Source organism: Meriones unguiculatus, chromosome 17 (assembly GCF_030254825.1).
Source record: "Meriones unguiculatus strain TT.TT164.6M chromosome 17, Bangor_MerUng_6.1, whole genome shotgun sequence".
Taxonomy (NCBI): Eukaryota; Metazoa; Chordata; class Mammalia; order Rodentia; family Muridae; genus Meriones; species Meriones unguiculatus.
In genome coordinates, this window is record NC_083364.1 from 54499933 (window position 1) to 54516634 (window position 16702).

At 38.3% G+C, this 16702-nt stretch overlaps 1 protein-coding gene across 6 annotated transcripts in view; it reads left to right on the forward strand.

Annotated features, from left to right (window-relative positions):
• Window positions 1–16702, forward strand: part of Cblb (Cbl proto-oncogene B) — a 196226-nt gene that overhangs the window by 159097 nt on the left and 20427 nt on the right. For 4 of the 6 annotated variants that reach the window (XM_060370538.1, XM_060370535.1, XM_060370536.1 and 1 more), the window contains exons 14-16: window positions 8049–8192; window positions 10975–11072; window positions 13784–13924. In XM_060370538.1, the coding sequence (XP_060226521.1) occupies window positions 8049–8192; window positions 10975–11072; window positions 13784–13924 (383 nt within the window). Of the gene's footprint in view, window positions 1–8048; window positions 8193–10974; window positions 11073–11188; window positions 11321–13783; window positions 13925–16702 lie in introns of all 6 variants that reach the window. The other 2 variants (XM_060370540.1, XM_060370539.1) reach the window with 2 other exon arrangements.

The window sequence follows — 16702 nt, forward strand, 5'->3', positions numbered from 1 at the left end:
AGAGCTGTACAGCAACCTCTCTCCTCCAGCTTTCTTCTCCTTTCTGATCCCACTACCCAGTTTGACATCAATAAAGTTCCCCCAAATCCCCTGCTTCTCAAATCTCTTCAGCACCGACAATCTGTGGATAGTCCCTGTGGAGTTTTTTTCTATCCAGTTAAGCGTCCCATTGCCAGCCCAGACTCATAATTAGACTTCTGAAAGACCCTTCAGGATGTCATCATACCTGCTCTCAGTTGGTATCAGTGGATGTAAAGCTGGGAGTTGGGGACACAACGCGCTGGACAATGAGGTGATTCTAACCAAGTCCCCACCCCCTTCTTCTTATACACTCTCTTCTCTCCCTCCTGTTTTTCCCAGCCCTCTTCCTGCTCCAGCCTTGGTTTCCCTTTTGTAGCTCTGACTTTTCCTGCCAGCAGTAAGATCCTACAGAATTTTCACCAGCTAAACAGTTTCTTCTTTATTCCTGATGCTTACCCTATAAATCTACACACACCTTGTCTCACTTGGTGTTTTGGATGCAGCAACCAACCCTCCAACCATCATGCTCCACTTTCTCCTCAAGTTGTGTGTCTCAGCCTCTGCTTTTTATAAAAACTCATGTGACTTCTGTTCAATAATTAATACTGATTCACGTGGGAGGACTTGCAGTGTATACCTATAATCGCAGCACCTGGGAACCTAAGGCAGGATGAGTGCCATAATCTGAGGCCACCTTCAGATAGATACACAGTGAGTTCCAGGGCAGCCTGTGCTGCAGAGCGAGTCTCTGCTTCAGAAAACAGTAAAAACCACTGGTTTGTATACTTGTTACAGGTTACTTTTATAAGTAATTTTGTACTCTGGTATAATGTTTTCCTAAATTTAAAATGATTGGGTGGTTTGGAGGGCACAAATAGGGTGTATGCTTTAGAATACTCCCAGGGAAAATTTTTAAAAAATATGTATTTTTTGACCATTTGGTAATTATCTGCTAAGATCTTCAAGTTTTTTGTTTTCTTTTCTGTTTTTTCTTTGTTTCTTTTGTTTTGGCTCTGGGTTGGTTTTGGTGTCTTATTTATGCTATCTCTCAGCTACATGGTTAACCATGCTAAGGTCTTCTCTTATTACTAAAGTCTCAGAATGTGTTCATTCCATCTCTGGAGGTCCTTGAGTGCCTACAAAAGAAGCTAAATCTCAGCTTCCAGAGATCTAATATGCGCTAGAAATTAATATTTTAATGTGTGTAAAGTCACAAGACAGTGTAATGCTCATTAACAAGTTTTAGGAGTTTAGGGAAAGCTAGTACAAACTATGCCATGGAAACATGTTTCATGGATGAGACAGAATGATTCTCAGAGGATCGACACAATTAGATACCATGGTGCCTGAGATAAAACCATTGTAGAACTTGAGACCATTGAGGGGACAGTAGAGAAGCTGAGCTCCTTCCCCAGAGGTACTACCAGGTCTGTAGGAGACACAGCAGTTACATACAAGAGTCCTGAAGGAGCTGCCAGATCTATAGGAAACACAGCAGTTAGAAGCAGTTACAAGTACTCTGCCATTGGGTCTATGTCAATGAGAACAGACTTGACAGTCTAGGTCCATGTAAACTAATGTGTGCACACATGGTAACATGTGAGCTCTGTGACTTCTAAAGTTGGGGTTTTAGGAAACAAGTAGCTGAGGTAGCCCTAGTTCCTGATTAATTTCCCTCCCCCTGTGCTTATTTAACTCATAGAGTGAGTGTGACTGGAGAAGGGATTGTGGTTTTCTTTGTTTATCTTTGGTACTTTAGTAAATTACCAGCAAAATCATAGCAAAATGCATTCACTGGTCAGGTTCTAATATTTACCTTTGTTAGAGCCCTTTAGATCAGGAGATAGTTTCTCTCCATTATCTAATTTTTCTTCAATATTTTCTAGTTTTAACTAAAATATATTTGACAAGCACATTTATCGGAAAGTAGTTTTGATTTTGCATGTTACAAATTAGACATAGCTATGTATTAGATTTTCTTGGTATATTTATATTTTCTCCTGTAACTATAACTGTAGAAATCATATAAAGTATATAAAAGAAAGTAAAATCATAATCCTGACAGCACATAGACATAACCAAAATATCAACATCCAACTTTAATACTTGGCCACGGTTTTTGTTTTTCCATTGAGGCCTATTTTATCATCATTTAGCTTATTTGTGGAGATGACTTCATGCTCTCCTTTGTCATTTGATAGCATCACACACTTTTTTTTTTCAGATTATATATATAACTTTTCCTGTGAAATCATGAAATTTTGAAGTCAGCCGTAGGATAAAATCACATTTGGTTCCACGTTTTACTCCAGCATTAATTAGTTGCCCTATTTTGAAGAAGGTTCCTTCTCTGGACTAATAAGTTTAATTTAAACGTTATCTAAAATCCTTTGAGCTTCAACTTCCTGTGCACCAGTGGCTATGAGTTATTCACTATGTGGCGTTAATTATATTGGAAATTTTGGTGACCTGAATGCTTTCTACTATAGCTGCTGACCATATACTGTTGCAGAAACCAGTATGGGTTGAACTATTGCCCGTACTAGCATTACTAATATTATAACCGTTACAGTAGGTTCATTATAATCATATTGTTCATATTATTATTATGATATCGGATATAATGTTAATAATGAAATTGTTCTTCTGGACAATATCCACAAAATTTATTATTAATCTTTCTCTTCTTTCACCCATTAGACAGTACTGTCCATGTCTAAGGAGCATCCATCATTCAAGGATAACAGAACAAAGGTCTCAAGAAAATGCATATGCTCACTGACACAAGGCTATTGGACATTCAGATCCCCATTGCCATCTTAGATTCTTGGTTTTTGCTGAAACACCAAGCCAAAGTAAAATAATAAATCACTGCTTAAACTAAACTTAGAGTTTTCACAAACGGTGAAAACCACAGTGATAAATTAAACTCCTCAAGCTAGCTTCCACTCTGTTGTTAGAAGTAGCTATCAAGGCATAATTATTTAGCATTTGGTGCTGGTACTTGATACCTTTTTTTTTTTTTTTTGAGGGCAGAACACATTCTCTGAGGTTGTCTTTTATGCTAGTCTTCATTTTAGTGGTTATGTGACTCTTATTACTCAATTTATAACTTATTTCTGAAAATATGTTAGTGTAAAGTAAACGTGAAAAGAAAGTCATTCTTTTTAGAGATACTTCATCTCCTGATTTTTTTTCTAAATGGTTTCTTACTTAATATTACTGACACTATGAACATAAAGCGTTAAATAAAAGCTTGAAATATAGATATTTATTATAATAACTTTTTAAAAGAGAACAAAAATTTCACATGGACTATTTTACTTCATATTTAAATTATAATATATACTTTCTATATAAATGTAGTATACTATTAACTATTTGCTTACTTATATTTGACTAATTTGATTTTTAAGTTTAATCAAATGGAAGACTAAATGTTTCAAACATTTATTGTCCTTGGCATACTATACTGTCAAATGAATACAACGCTAGGAATAATAGTGGAGTGGATATTGCCGAGTAAAACAGTGTTATAGAATGCAGAGGGATGTCACTGCTCTCAGAGAATGGTTGTCGTGTGCGTCTCTGCTTACAAATGGATGTTCTAATTTTGGCATATTAATCACAAGTTGTCAGATACCTTGGAACCAAGACAGCTTGATTCATACTTTTTTCTTAAAGGGTTCTCCATTGTGGGTGGTGCTGATGTTTGTTGTTTTTATGTATCTTTTAGGTAGGTAAGGAACTAATTGGGGGCTCATTGAGAAAAGAATCCAATTTTTGCCTAGCTGTCTTTTTTTGTATTCTGTTGCTGTGCTCACTGGAGCCTGGGAGAGCAAGATCAAACCCCTAGTGCCTCTGGAATGGGGTCTCTAATTAAGGAGAGTAGAAAGTAAGCAGGTCATTCTGTTGGATGCTGTCAGTTAGAGGTAAGCTCCCGGAGGAAAATCAAACGTGGAACAGGATACCTAATGACACGCAGGCTGTCACTCTTGATGTGCTCCTGAGGAAAGGGTGTCTTCAAGCAGAAACACAGGAGAGGTGAGGGAGAGAGCCAGCTGTCTGTGTGAAGAGCCTGAGCGTGCTGCACAGGCGTGCCGCTGCTGCAGCTCTGTCTCCGGGTTAAAAGCAAGTCTGTGACATCGCTGCCACTCAAAGCTGAGTCTAAAGCAGGGGGCTCCAGCACGCTTGCCTTTTCCTGATGGTGTGAAAGGACCCGCAAAATCACTGTAAAATACGTGGCAATATTATGTGCTACAGACACAAAATAATCTTGTCAAATATCACTATTTTGTTTTGCTGGTTCTCTGGGCTTTGTCTTCTCTGAATTACATATGTTTCTTGTTCGGGTAAAAACAGTGCACACAGGAACCATGAAGTAAAACATATGGCAGCTTGAACTCCTATTTTAATAAAAACAGTCATACCTTTACTTGTTCCATTAGTCCGTGAACAGAGATCTATATAGAAAACAAGTAAAATGACATATTACTTAAAATGCTTTCTGTCTAGAAAGGTTCTGGAAATTGCTGCTTTTTCTTTCTCTTTTTACCAGCCTGGTCATTTTTCTCTTCTAATACCCCCTCATTATTTTTATCTAAAAGCTTGTAAGTGTTCAATTATGTGCAAAGTAGGGTAATCCTTGATGAACTCAAGGTCTTCCCTTAAACATGTTGCAATTCTAAAAAGAAACAGGCAAATAACAGTATAGTAAACACGTCAATAAAAGGACGTATGCTAAGTATACATAATAGAAAGGTCAAAGAGAATTATTGAATTTGTTGGCATTTTCCTGGGGATTTTTATAGACACCAGATACGTGAAAGGGTCTGCTTTTGTTTTCAAAGAAAAGTTAATGTGTCAAGGGTTGCTCCAATTAGGAGTGAAAACCACTTGAAGAGGGTGATACTTGAGGTCTGGTGTGAAGGTGAGTGGTAAGCGCATGTACAGTCTGCCTGCCCTGTGGTTAAGTACCTCACGCTGGGAATGTGCAGTTCTTGGGAGGAGTGTCTCTGTGAGCCTTCAGCTTTGAAAGGTGAAAGTACTCGCCGCCTATCTCGGAAGGTATCGCGGTGATGACCTGAAAATCGAGCTCTTCCTTATCATCATGTACGCGCATGTGCACCCAAGTCAATGCATCAGTGTGCGATTAGGAAGGCTCAGGTAACTGTCAAGTCACAGGAATAACAGTTTTGCAACCTGGAGAACTGTATTGTAGTGTGCTTTGACAGCAATAGCAGCAGAAGGCAGGACATAGCAAGAATGTGGAGTAATAGAGCAGTGGTTTAAGTACAGTGAATAGTAATGGTTGTAAATGGCTGAATAATGACTTGGCATCTTTAATTTATCTCTTACCCTGCGCTTTCCTCTGGGATCCTGTCACCTAAGGCCTGTCAGTGACTGACTGAAGGATCCATTTCCCCAGCCTGTTGTTTAGATAACATATACAGGAATAGTGATTCTAAGTCCATTTATGCTGCCACTTGTCGACTCACACATGATACAAAAGTTTGTTAAAATCATTGGGTCTGCTTAACTTCACTGTTTTTTGTTTGTTTGTTTTAGTTACAAGTTCTTTATAGTAAAGTTTTAAGACATTTTTTAAACATTAAAATCTAAGAGAAAATAGAGAACTTTCTTAAAGGACTTTATTAAAAACGGTGATAGATGGGAAATACCAGGATGTATTTTTCATATGCCAATATAAATAGCACATAGCTTTCTTCACTTCTAGTTATAACTCACTAAAACCCACTTAACCAAATAAAATCTCCAACTAGTAATCTAATACTGAACCAATACTATTTGATAAAATATTAAAGAATTATTGACTTTCAAAGTTACATCATTTGTTCTCTGACTAATGAAAGAGGAGTGGCATTTAGCTGGGCAAGAACTCATTCTGTCAATGAAAGAAAGTATATAGAATTATCCACAATAGGTGTTTTGCTTTGTTTTTTTATCATTTATTTCTTGCACTGGCAAGATGGCCAATGAATAGAGGCACTTGCTGCAAAGCCTGACAAACTGAATTTAATCCCTGGGAACCACATGATTAAAGGAGAAAATAAGAACCAATGCCCACGAGTCATCCTTTGACTCCACGCATACTTTGGCATGGGAAAATACACATAAAGCAATAGTAAATTAATTCAAATTAAAATGGTTATTCTTTCTTCATAATGAAGGGCATCTTTGGAAGTTATTAAATCATTACAGTAACCTGTAACAGACAGAATTGAACATCCTGCCAAGGTTGTAATTATTGAGTATTAGGTCCAAAGCTTCTCTTAAGTCTTGGAAGTAACTACATGAGTTGTATAATAAGAGTGCATTGAGACTGAAAGCAGATCAGGAGAGAGGACGGAAACAGACAGGGCACTCCTCCTCTGCTGATGGAGAAATCCTGGTCCTTGCAGCAGTTGGTGAAATAAAGGTCTCTTTGCGAGGATTTAGAGTTTGCAGGAAAACACAGCTGTTTCTAACCCTGTTAAGACACCATCAAGTCATAATTTTGAGACATACGTGCTTGCTACCTTTCGTTGCGGGAGGGGTGTCTCCCAAGGTTCAACTATAGTGGCTGCACCACTGGGTCTGTTAACTAATGTGATGGACCGTATCCTGGGCTGCCTGGCAGACCTTCTGTCACTGCCATCGCGTTTCAGGCCGCCATTAACTGTCATCTGGGTCCTAAAGTATCTCTAGAAAACAGGGCTTTAAAAGTTTTTCAAAGAAGAATTAAAATATAAGCTTTTGAAAACTCCTAATGGAGCCTTTCTTTGATCTCTGAATTCTCTAGGGATGTATCTGGGTAGCTAAAACTTTAAAACCTTGGATTTTTCAAAATAGCTTTCCAAATGATCATATACACACATGACACACCTCAGAAGTTATTTCCCATTGTAACAATTGTTCATTTCTCTCTGGCCCAAAAGTGAAATAATAATAAAAAGTTCTCCAAAAATCAAAGCTTTTTGAGCATGACATTAGGGATATGCAACTTTTATAGCATGCAAATGTTCCAAAATTTGAAGGAAAAAATGTGAAAAACTATTTTAGTCCCATGGATTTCACTAGAAACACTGACCTGGTGGTGAGAACAAATGAAAATGAAAAAGAAAAAAAAATGTGTAGGCATGATTGCCTCATATACCATAGGGCTCTTGCTCCCTCTACAGAAGGTGCTGACACATTACACTTTTTGGAGACCTTTCCTATGAAATTAATGATAGTTAAAATGGATTTGGATCCATATTCTTCTAGTGTCTTGCAAACTAGCTGTCTGTCTCCAGTTGGCCACTCTGATTTGAACATATTTCTTTTGGACTATTTCTTGGGTAGTAACAAGGGTTAGATTAAATTCCACACAAGAATTAGAGTATTTTTCACTTTTACTTTTATCTATCTATCTATCTATCTATCTATCTGTCCATCTATCTATATATTTTATATATATCTCCAAGTAATGAAGTAAAAAGCTCAAATTCATTATGGTATTAGATACTTGTTTTATTTAGTTATTGCTGTCGGAAGAACTGTAGCACTAGAATTATCGGTAGACAAGAATGCTAAGTTTCTTTCATGTACGGTTTTTTCTTAAACTATAGGCACTAGCCACAAACAAGTTTGAACCTTTCAAGAACCCTGTTTCCAGTTGATTCCAGTGTATTCTTAACACCTTCACTTGTTTGCACTACATGGGAGGGAGTGTTTAACACTTCAGTAGCTGGGGTTGAATAATTGTAAACATTTGCTCTAACACCCTTACTTATAAAGCCCTTTCTTTTTTCATAGTTTATTTTTTTTCTTACTATACCCTTTAAAACCATAGCTATGAATATTTTTATCTTAATGTTTCAAGGCCTTTCTATTTACATGGGATGTAATAACAGTTTACAGTGGGAAAATGCACGTGACAAAGTAGCTTTGTCATTTGTGTATATCACATCACACCTTCCTGCTCTGAATGTTTATGATGCTTAAACCAGATTGATTTTTGTTTTGTTTTGTTTTCATTTTGGTAGGTGTACTGGTCCATTAGCAAACTGTCTCTCAGAGAAGAGAGACACAGTAGAAGAAGATGACGATGAATACAAGATACCGTCATCCCATCCTGTTTCCCTGAATTCACAACCATCTCATTGCCATAATGTCAAACCTCCTGTTCGGTAAGAAGCTGAGCATCCTGTGCCATCCTGCATCTGCACAAGCATCATCGTCGTGCCACACATGGGGCTTGATCGTATGCCGTTCCATACTTCGTGCTTGGCTGAAAAGTCCTTCCTAACCTGTCATTCCTATCTACTTTCCTCACTGCTTCCTGACAAAACATTTTGTTGCCCTCTTCCCTCACAAAGCCAAGTTACAATCTAATGAAATGAGGCTATGCATTACATATAATGATGATTAATTCATTCATTTGCGCCAAGATATTTAAATGAATTTCATCAGCTCTGAGAATATATATCATGAAGAAAACTTAGCACTTAGAAACTAATACTATGGTGCTAGGTCAACCTTCCTTAGAATTTTTCTTCATAATGTGAAGACTAGTATAATTTATATTCATTTCCCTTCTTGGTACGTAATGTGCTTCTACTGAAATCGTAAGACAATGGGGGAAGCCCTAAAGTTCCTTCTCAGCTTCCTTTTTGACCTGTTTTACCTTCTCTTGGGTGATATAAGAATGTAAAAAATTTTGTTTTTATTTTTGTTGTTTGATATCCTCACTGTAATGAGAACATTGTTGTTCTTAGCAGTGTCAGTCTCACTGAGTTATAATCATGATATAAAGTGAATAAATTATAAAATAATAAAAATAATAAAACTTTTTAAAAAGGTATTAATAATGTCTTACCTACATTGAAATATTCTCTTTAAGCAAAACCATGGCCTTGCATACATAAAATATAATTCTTTATAATAACATCTATATTATTTTTATCTTACTGACATGTCAAACATGTAACAATCTAATCTTAGCTTTAAAACTTACTCTGAACTTGGGTTTCCCCTTGCATAATGGAACTGTTTTTGTTCAGCTCTGCTCAGCTGCCATTCTTGGTGGCTCCTGATGACTGAGGGATAGGAGACTGTAAGCTCATCAGTCATCTGTCCCGTTTTTATTCAGTGTGCTCTTCTCGCTTGAAGCCAAGTCAGTCAGCTGAAAGCATTTTATGAGTCATGTTTTCTTCTTTAAAGGCAAAACCCTTTTCAGCAGTCTTATCAAGGTACAGAAATATTTGGAAAAGGAGTGGACTTATTTTGAAACCAGGATGGTGTCTCATAACTGATCCTGGTGAGCAGGCTTACTGCCCAGGCTTAGTGGTGCACAGTCCATGCTTTTACTGGTTATAGCAAGAGCCAGCTATTTCCTGTTAATCACGCTGTTGAGTATTATTGAGCAGAAAATTACTAGGAGAGTGTTTGTTACATTGGAAGAACCAGGTGCCCACTGAGCTAGTAGAGAGAAAATCACGCCTTCACACCAAGTATAAACTGCTATCAAATTCCAGTTTCTTTGTCTCTTACTAATGTGTATGAATTTTTAGAAGCCGAAATTGAACAAGATTTTTATCGTTTCATTGGGATTCTCATTCTTTTCCTGGCTAGGAGAATGAAGACTACAAGTTTAGTTAATCAAAGTTTAATTGCCACGTCATAGTAGATAGGATTTCAGTGGCTGGCCTCTTGTATACTGAAACTGAATGTGAATTATATCCATCATAACCATCTCCCCACAGTTATAAAGAAGTAATAAGTGTTGCTAATCCTTAAGTTTAGTTGTAATGAATCTTTATCTAATGTGTTCCCCAAAACCACTGGATCGAGTGTCATCTCGTGTCATCTGCAGAATATACTCCCTCTTGGTAGCTCTTTCTTCTCCTGTATGTCACTCATTCCCCCTTTGGAACATCAAGAAAAATAAATTGTCAACTTGTGGGATGCGAAACAGTAAATGATTAATTCAGTTCAGTTTCAGCAAAATCCGTCATCATTATGAAGACTCAATACATAACTGTTCTTAAATGAACCATATATTGCCTGTTAAAAAGAAGTAGCCACCAGAGAGAGTAGAAATGAATTTTAGATGAATTGCTCTTCCAGTATCTATTGAAATATCCACTGTCTCCTCCATTATGTATGTACTTTTACTTTACTCTAAGAAATCAGAATAATTCAGAAGTATAAAACTTCACTTTCCGTGGTTCTTTGTTGGCCAGATGTCACTAAGCTAGATGGTAGAGGGCAAGTGTGTCCGGTCCCCTGGCCTTCCTACATTCTCCCATGCCCACTATTATTGCCAACACCACAATTATGCCTTTTGATTAAATTAATATTTACCTGGATTAAGACACTTGATGTGTCCCCGAAGCCTTTGCTGACCCTAAGGTGCCAGAGAGCCAGCATTTGCTCTGTGGAGTAGCAAGGTAGGTTTAGAAGCTGTAGGTCTTTGAGTGTTCCCTGCAGAAATTAATGGAAAGTTTTGAACGTGTCACAGTTGTTCCTCTCGTCTAAGGCCCTAGTATAATTTTATTTCAAATAATGCGTTAAGTTGAATAAGCAAACACGTTCGTGTCGTCAAAAAATATTGAGGCCATCAGACTTTACAGAGCTTTGTGTGTCTTATAAGTCTCTGTCACTTCAGAACCTGGGTCAGGTGCAACTGAAATCTTGCACAGATGTGCTTAGGTTTCAGCTGTTGTAGTAGCTCTTTGTTTCAGTTGGAGAAAGAGAAAGACACTTTTACCTTCAGACAGTTATATCTGGCTTTAAAGTATGAGTCTATGGTAGGTGCATATTGTTGTTACTAGTACTTTTTCTCAAAAAGATAGTTTGGTTTATTTCATAGTCTTATTACCTCAGTACGCATGACAGTCCTCTCTGTGATCCGCACCTCACGCCCTCCGTAACTTTTAAATGATTCTTGCCCTCTGGTCTCCACATTAGGTCTTGTGACAATGGTCACTGTATTTTGAATGGAACTCACGGTACGCCTTCAGAGATGAAGAAATCAAACATCCCAGATTTAGGCATCTACTTGAAGGGTATGTATGGAATATATTTTCCTTCATAATATACATCTCAATGGTCAGAACTTAGAGGCAAAGTCCCCTTCTGTTTTCCTCCTGAATGTCCATTAGGGTTTTGTGTCATCCTCCAGGAGACGTTTTTGATTCAGCCTCTGCTCCAGTGTCTTTAGCATCTGCCAGGTCTCCGCCCCAGGACAACCCACAGCATGGTGCTTCACTCAACAGGACGCCCTGTGATTATGATCTTCTCATCCCTCCATTAGGTTGAAACTTTAAAAACAGCTTAAACAGCCACTTTTCTGCTCTTCATAGCTACATTATTAGAATTAAGAGCTCAGTATAATACAGACTCTGGGTTGAGAATTTGTCAAACCCCTTAGGGTTCTCCAGGTGATGGTGGCTCCTGCGTCCATGTGACCATCACTCAACTAGATAAACTAATGGTATAAGCAATAGCTGGAAATTTTTAGATGGTTTTCATAGCAACTCCTAGACTTTTTTAATGTGTCAGAATTTTCTATAATAATGCACAACTTTTATAATCAGACAAAGTACTTAACTGAATTTGTTTTAAGCTATGTTTCCACTGTATCATCCTTACATGAGTAAAAGAACATGATGACCTAAAGAGCTGACCGTCAGTGAGGATTTCATCAGGATTTCTAGACTCAATTCTGTGTGAAGACACAAGCAACCCAAGTGTTGCTCACTCTCCTTGGCCTGTGTCCAGTGGCTTTCCAGTGATGATCTGAAATGTTAAGGCAGATCCCTTGCAAGCATACTAATTCTTAGTAAACATGAACCACATTCTACTTCACCATGAAATAGCCAGCTAATCTCTTAGGTTAACTGAATTATAGGAAAGTATCTCCTTCATTTTAGAAAGCATGAACAAGTCCTGTTATTCATGTGTATTAGGCCAACAAGAATATTAAGTGTACTTCTGTATTTCCTCATATGTACCATTATATGACAACACCACTGACCCTTATTTTGAATGTTCAGTTACCATGTCTTTTGCTTCTGCTTTATTGATCAGAGGTTTCCATTTTGTTCTAATCAGTTTTTCCTCGTGTACCAGAGCTCTAAGACCCTCTAACTTCCAGTCTACAGTCTTGTTTCCTGGTTTGCTTTTTCTCTGAACTGGATCTTGACCCATGACTCAAGTCTCTGTGATCTGTTTACTAGAATTCTCTGTAGGACTGTCAGGGGCCTGTGGGCTTGCATCTGCTCTAATGGGGTAGGTCTTTTGTTCAATATAATAGTTTTAGGTGGACAATGATTTCTGTTAGCTAATCCAATAGAAGTTAGAGCCTGTCTCTACTATTGGGCCTTCCTGTTCCTTGGCCTGTCCATCAGTTCTTACTGTTCGCTCAGCTAAGAAAAACACTCACTCATTGCCTTTCCAGAGGCTCATTTCCTGAGCCTCTGCTGTTCCACATGTCATCAGTACCTGACTGGTTGCCACTTGTATTTTTCTTCTCTCATCTTAGAATCTCTCCTTGAGACAAATCAAACACTTTCACCTGTCAGTCACAAATGTTTGTGAATAGGTTTTAGCTCCCTTTGATAGAATCTAAGCTCCTTAAGTTTTGTGCTTCACATCACTCAATTCCTAGTATGGGACCTGATACTGAGGGGCTGAAAAAAAAAGATATGAATTTGATTCTATGACAGCCAGAACCTGGAATGATAACAGATTTCTCATTCATCTTCAAATGCTTTAAATTAGAACAATATTTATGATGATTAGATTAGATATTCTACATATTTTTACAAGACAAGCAGAAAGAATGGTAAATTCATGCTAAAGTATTTATGTTTAATTCAGTCAGTTTAAATGAATGTGAGTTCTTAGTATTGGAATATGAAGCTGTCTCACTGACAGCTCATTTGACATACATATTTGGAAATTATATTTAGTTCATTGGGTTTTTTTGTTTTGTTTTTAAGTTCAAGGTAAGAAAAAATCTGGGTCGTCTAACAAAGTGTAGCAAGGATAAATTCCTAGATAGAGAGAAACACTGCAATCTTCCTTACACCCGGAATAAACCTTAGAAATCGTACATGTAGATAACGAGCTTTGAGGCCACCAAAAGGGGCATCTCCATTGACATGTTCTTCTAGAGATGGCAGCTAAGTAAACAATACAGTTCCTGCACTTGTATTTGCTATATGTTTTGACAGTAAATCAAGTGTTTGGTACAATTTAAATAAATTACAGTCCAGTGGAACGAATGTTACGGATTGCTTGAAAGTGTTCTGCGACATTAAATTATATGTACATAGTGTGATTTTTCCCATGCGAGGCCATGAACGCCCTTTGTTGCTCAGGGATTTCTGTTTTTGTTTTGTTTTCTTTATTGGTTTTGCTGACAATAACTTTCAGTTCAGAGTTCTAGTATACTCATAGTATAAAGGTTACAAAGGGACTGTGCATTGATTAATAACCTGCAATGCTGCCTTTTATAGTAAGGTCCAGGAAACAGAGAAAAGTTTTCATGGGGGTGTTTCAGTGTGGTCTGTATTTGTGTGTGTGTTTTCTATCCACATCTCCCACAAAATAATGAATCCCATTATGAAAGTCAGTCAAGTGCTGAATATAAACCCTACAAGTGAACTTACTGAGAAGCAGTGAGGGAAAGATCAGTTCTGGCTTGTGCTTGATACTGTGTGTTTTGATTAATGAAGTTCTACTGTTGATAATGACTTTTCTTGAAATGCAGGTGAAGATGCTTTTGATGCCCTTCCCCCATCCCTCCCTCCACCCCCACCTCCTGCAAGACACAGTCTCATTGAACATTCTAAACCTCCAGGCTCCAGTAGCCGGCCTTCCTCAGGACAGGACCTTTTCCTTCTTCCTTCAGGTAGGAGTGGGTGAAAAACCAAAGAAGAATTTTCTCCTAGAGAAAAGTGTGTCTGTGTCTAATATCATGCTGTCAAATTCTCATTAGTTTTTCCTGAGTGTCTGCCACACTAGCAGAAAGACTTCTGGGTAATGAGAGCAGTGTTTGGCTGTGTTGCTTGACACCAGACTGACTTAATGACAGAACATTACAAAGACTGCAAGAACAATAAGGAAGCATAGTGGTTGCCCATGCCCAGTGAAGGACTCAACACCCATGTGCACATGGGTAACACCGATTGAATTAAATGGGTTATTTAATATTAAAAAAAAAGATGTAAAATTGGACTGGAGATATGTTGGTGGTATAGACAGTTGAAGGTTGATGGAAGGGAGTTGGGACTGGGTTTTATATTGTACATGGTATACATGTAGGAAATTGTTGAAGAAAAAGAAAGAAAGGAAGGGAAGGACAGTGGGAGCATGCTTTGCATGATATATGAAAAAAGTGATAAAGTGATACCTTCCGGTGCCAGTGGAGTCCCTGAATGACAATGACTGCATGATTTGAATAGGAGAGGCACTGAAAGACAGATAACAGCATGATTGGCCAATAGGAGAGCACAGACTTTATGTTCTCAGTGCCCTATTTCCAATGGAATATTTTCCTAATACTGGACTTTAAATATTTTCAAGATGTGCTTTAATGTCCTGATTTTGTTCAAAACACAGGGTTTTAGATCATAACAAGATAACTCTTCTAAATTTTTATATGATGTTAAACTAGTTTTAAATATTTAATTTGTATTCAGACTTGTTTTCTTTTAATACATAGTTCTGAAGAGCAGCACAGTTATAAAAAGGAAGAGACTAAAGGAAACTTACTACTTGTATTGAGCAGCATTAGCAGACAAAGAAAAACACATGGTAGCATGCTGTTGTGGTCAGCATCTGTAGTGTCTCCAGTCTGTCCAGGTGGAGGTGTGTGTCTGTGTGCCTTGAAAGGCCCCCCTCTGGACGTGCTTTAGTAGAGCAGTCTTACTGGACCGAGTGGTACATGCCAGTACTCCCCGCAGTTGGAAAGTTAAGTCACGGGGGCTATGAGTTTGAGGCCGTCCTGGACTACACTGGGAGACCTTGCCTCAAAAATAAAAAAAAGTAAGATAAAATTCTTTTTCATAATGTTTTCTGTACATTTCCATATAAGGTAAATCAAGAGAAATTTTCTGATTGTCCTTTGCTTCCTATGTACCTTGGTGAAAGGCTAGGCAGTGGTTAGTCAACTTCAGCAGTCATTCTCTCTCTCTCTCTCTCTCTCTCTCTCTCTCTCTCTCTCTCTCTCTCTCTTCCTTACTTCCTTCTGCTCTGTTCCTCTCTCTTTTTTTTCTCATGTGATTTGGCAATGAACAAGTCTCATGTGATTCATGAAGCAGAAACTATGATCACATAATAACACATGCCATGTTTCAAGTGGCTGAATACCGAAAGAGTGAGTTCCAGCTCAGATTTTCAGAGCCAGTAGCTGTCTTATCTAGTATATGGTAAATTATTAACACTGTCTGCCTTCATGCTGCCCATGGTTTCCCAGGATGCTGCCTACGATCAAGTGTCCTAGGCAAAAAGTAAGACAAGCATGTAGTTACAACTCTCGGATGCTGAGGTTTTGACAGTTTCTGGTGGATTCCTCCTGTACAACTATTTTATTCATGGCTCATGAAGCATTTGTACAGAGGTTTCTCTTACAACAAAGTCAGGATTCCAAGAGCTAGCAGGAAATATTTTGTTAGATTTTTTCAAAATGTCTAATCATTTTCTAAAGAAATACAGTGATTGCTAATGGTAGTTCTTCCCTCTAATAACAAAACTTCATGAAAGACTTGTTTACTAGAGCACAGTTCTTTTACACCTTTTAGACCCGTAAAGCTAAACAGAGGCAGCTGCCCAACTCACTTTTTCAGTGGTTACTACTGAGGTCTCACTGCTGCCCAATGCATGTTCTTAGTTGATGTACATACAAACTGTATGTACAGTACAAACACTGCAGTGTTGAGATTTGAGTTCCTTGAGAAAATATCCCAACTTAAAGACAGGATAGATATATTACAAAAAGATACTACATTTTTCTCAAAATCTTGTATTAAACCCCTGCCTCCTCATGCTAGCCTTCTACACCCTGCACAACAGAGTCAGGTGCAGCGTGCCAGCCTTAGCACCCGGAGACTTCTCTGGAGATGAGTTTTCAGCTTGCAGTGCTGCCTTTCTGCAAAGAAGCCTCCTGACTCCAGTCAGACGGAGGAAGGGGAGCCATGCAGAGACTGAGCTCCAGTCTTCCTTTGTGTTCCCCATCTTGGGCTTTCACACAAGATTTCTTTTGGCAAAATTATAATTCCCACTACGGTGCGTGAGCCATCCTTTATGGACAAGCCAATCAAACCTTCACAAAATGAGAGTCCTCGACAAAAGCTCCATGATTTTCTGTCCCCAAAACCAAGGCAACTGCTGGCACACATGCCTTTTTCTCTGTGCAACAAAGAGAGAGAGAAAGGCAGCATTCCTTTGTGTGGGAAGGTTGAAATAGGCAACTCTGCACTTTGTGCCAGGGCCCGCGCTTAAGCAACAAAGGGAGGACAACACTCAAGTCTTGATCGCACCCTGCATGGATGTCTTTGTGAAGGGCACGGGATGGAACCATGGGTTTGGCAGCCTTGCATCACCTTTCTCTCACTTTTCCTCTAACCTGGAATCTCCTTTGAAGTCCATATCCAATCTTAAAGTCACAGTTCACTTTTTAAGTCTAGTG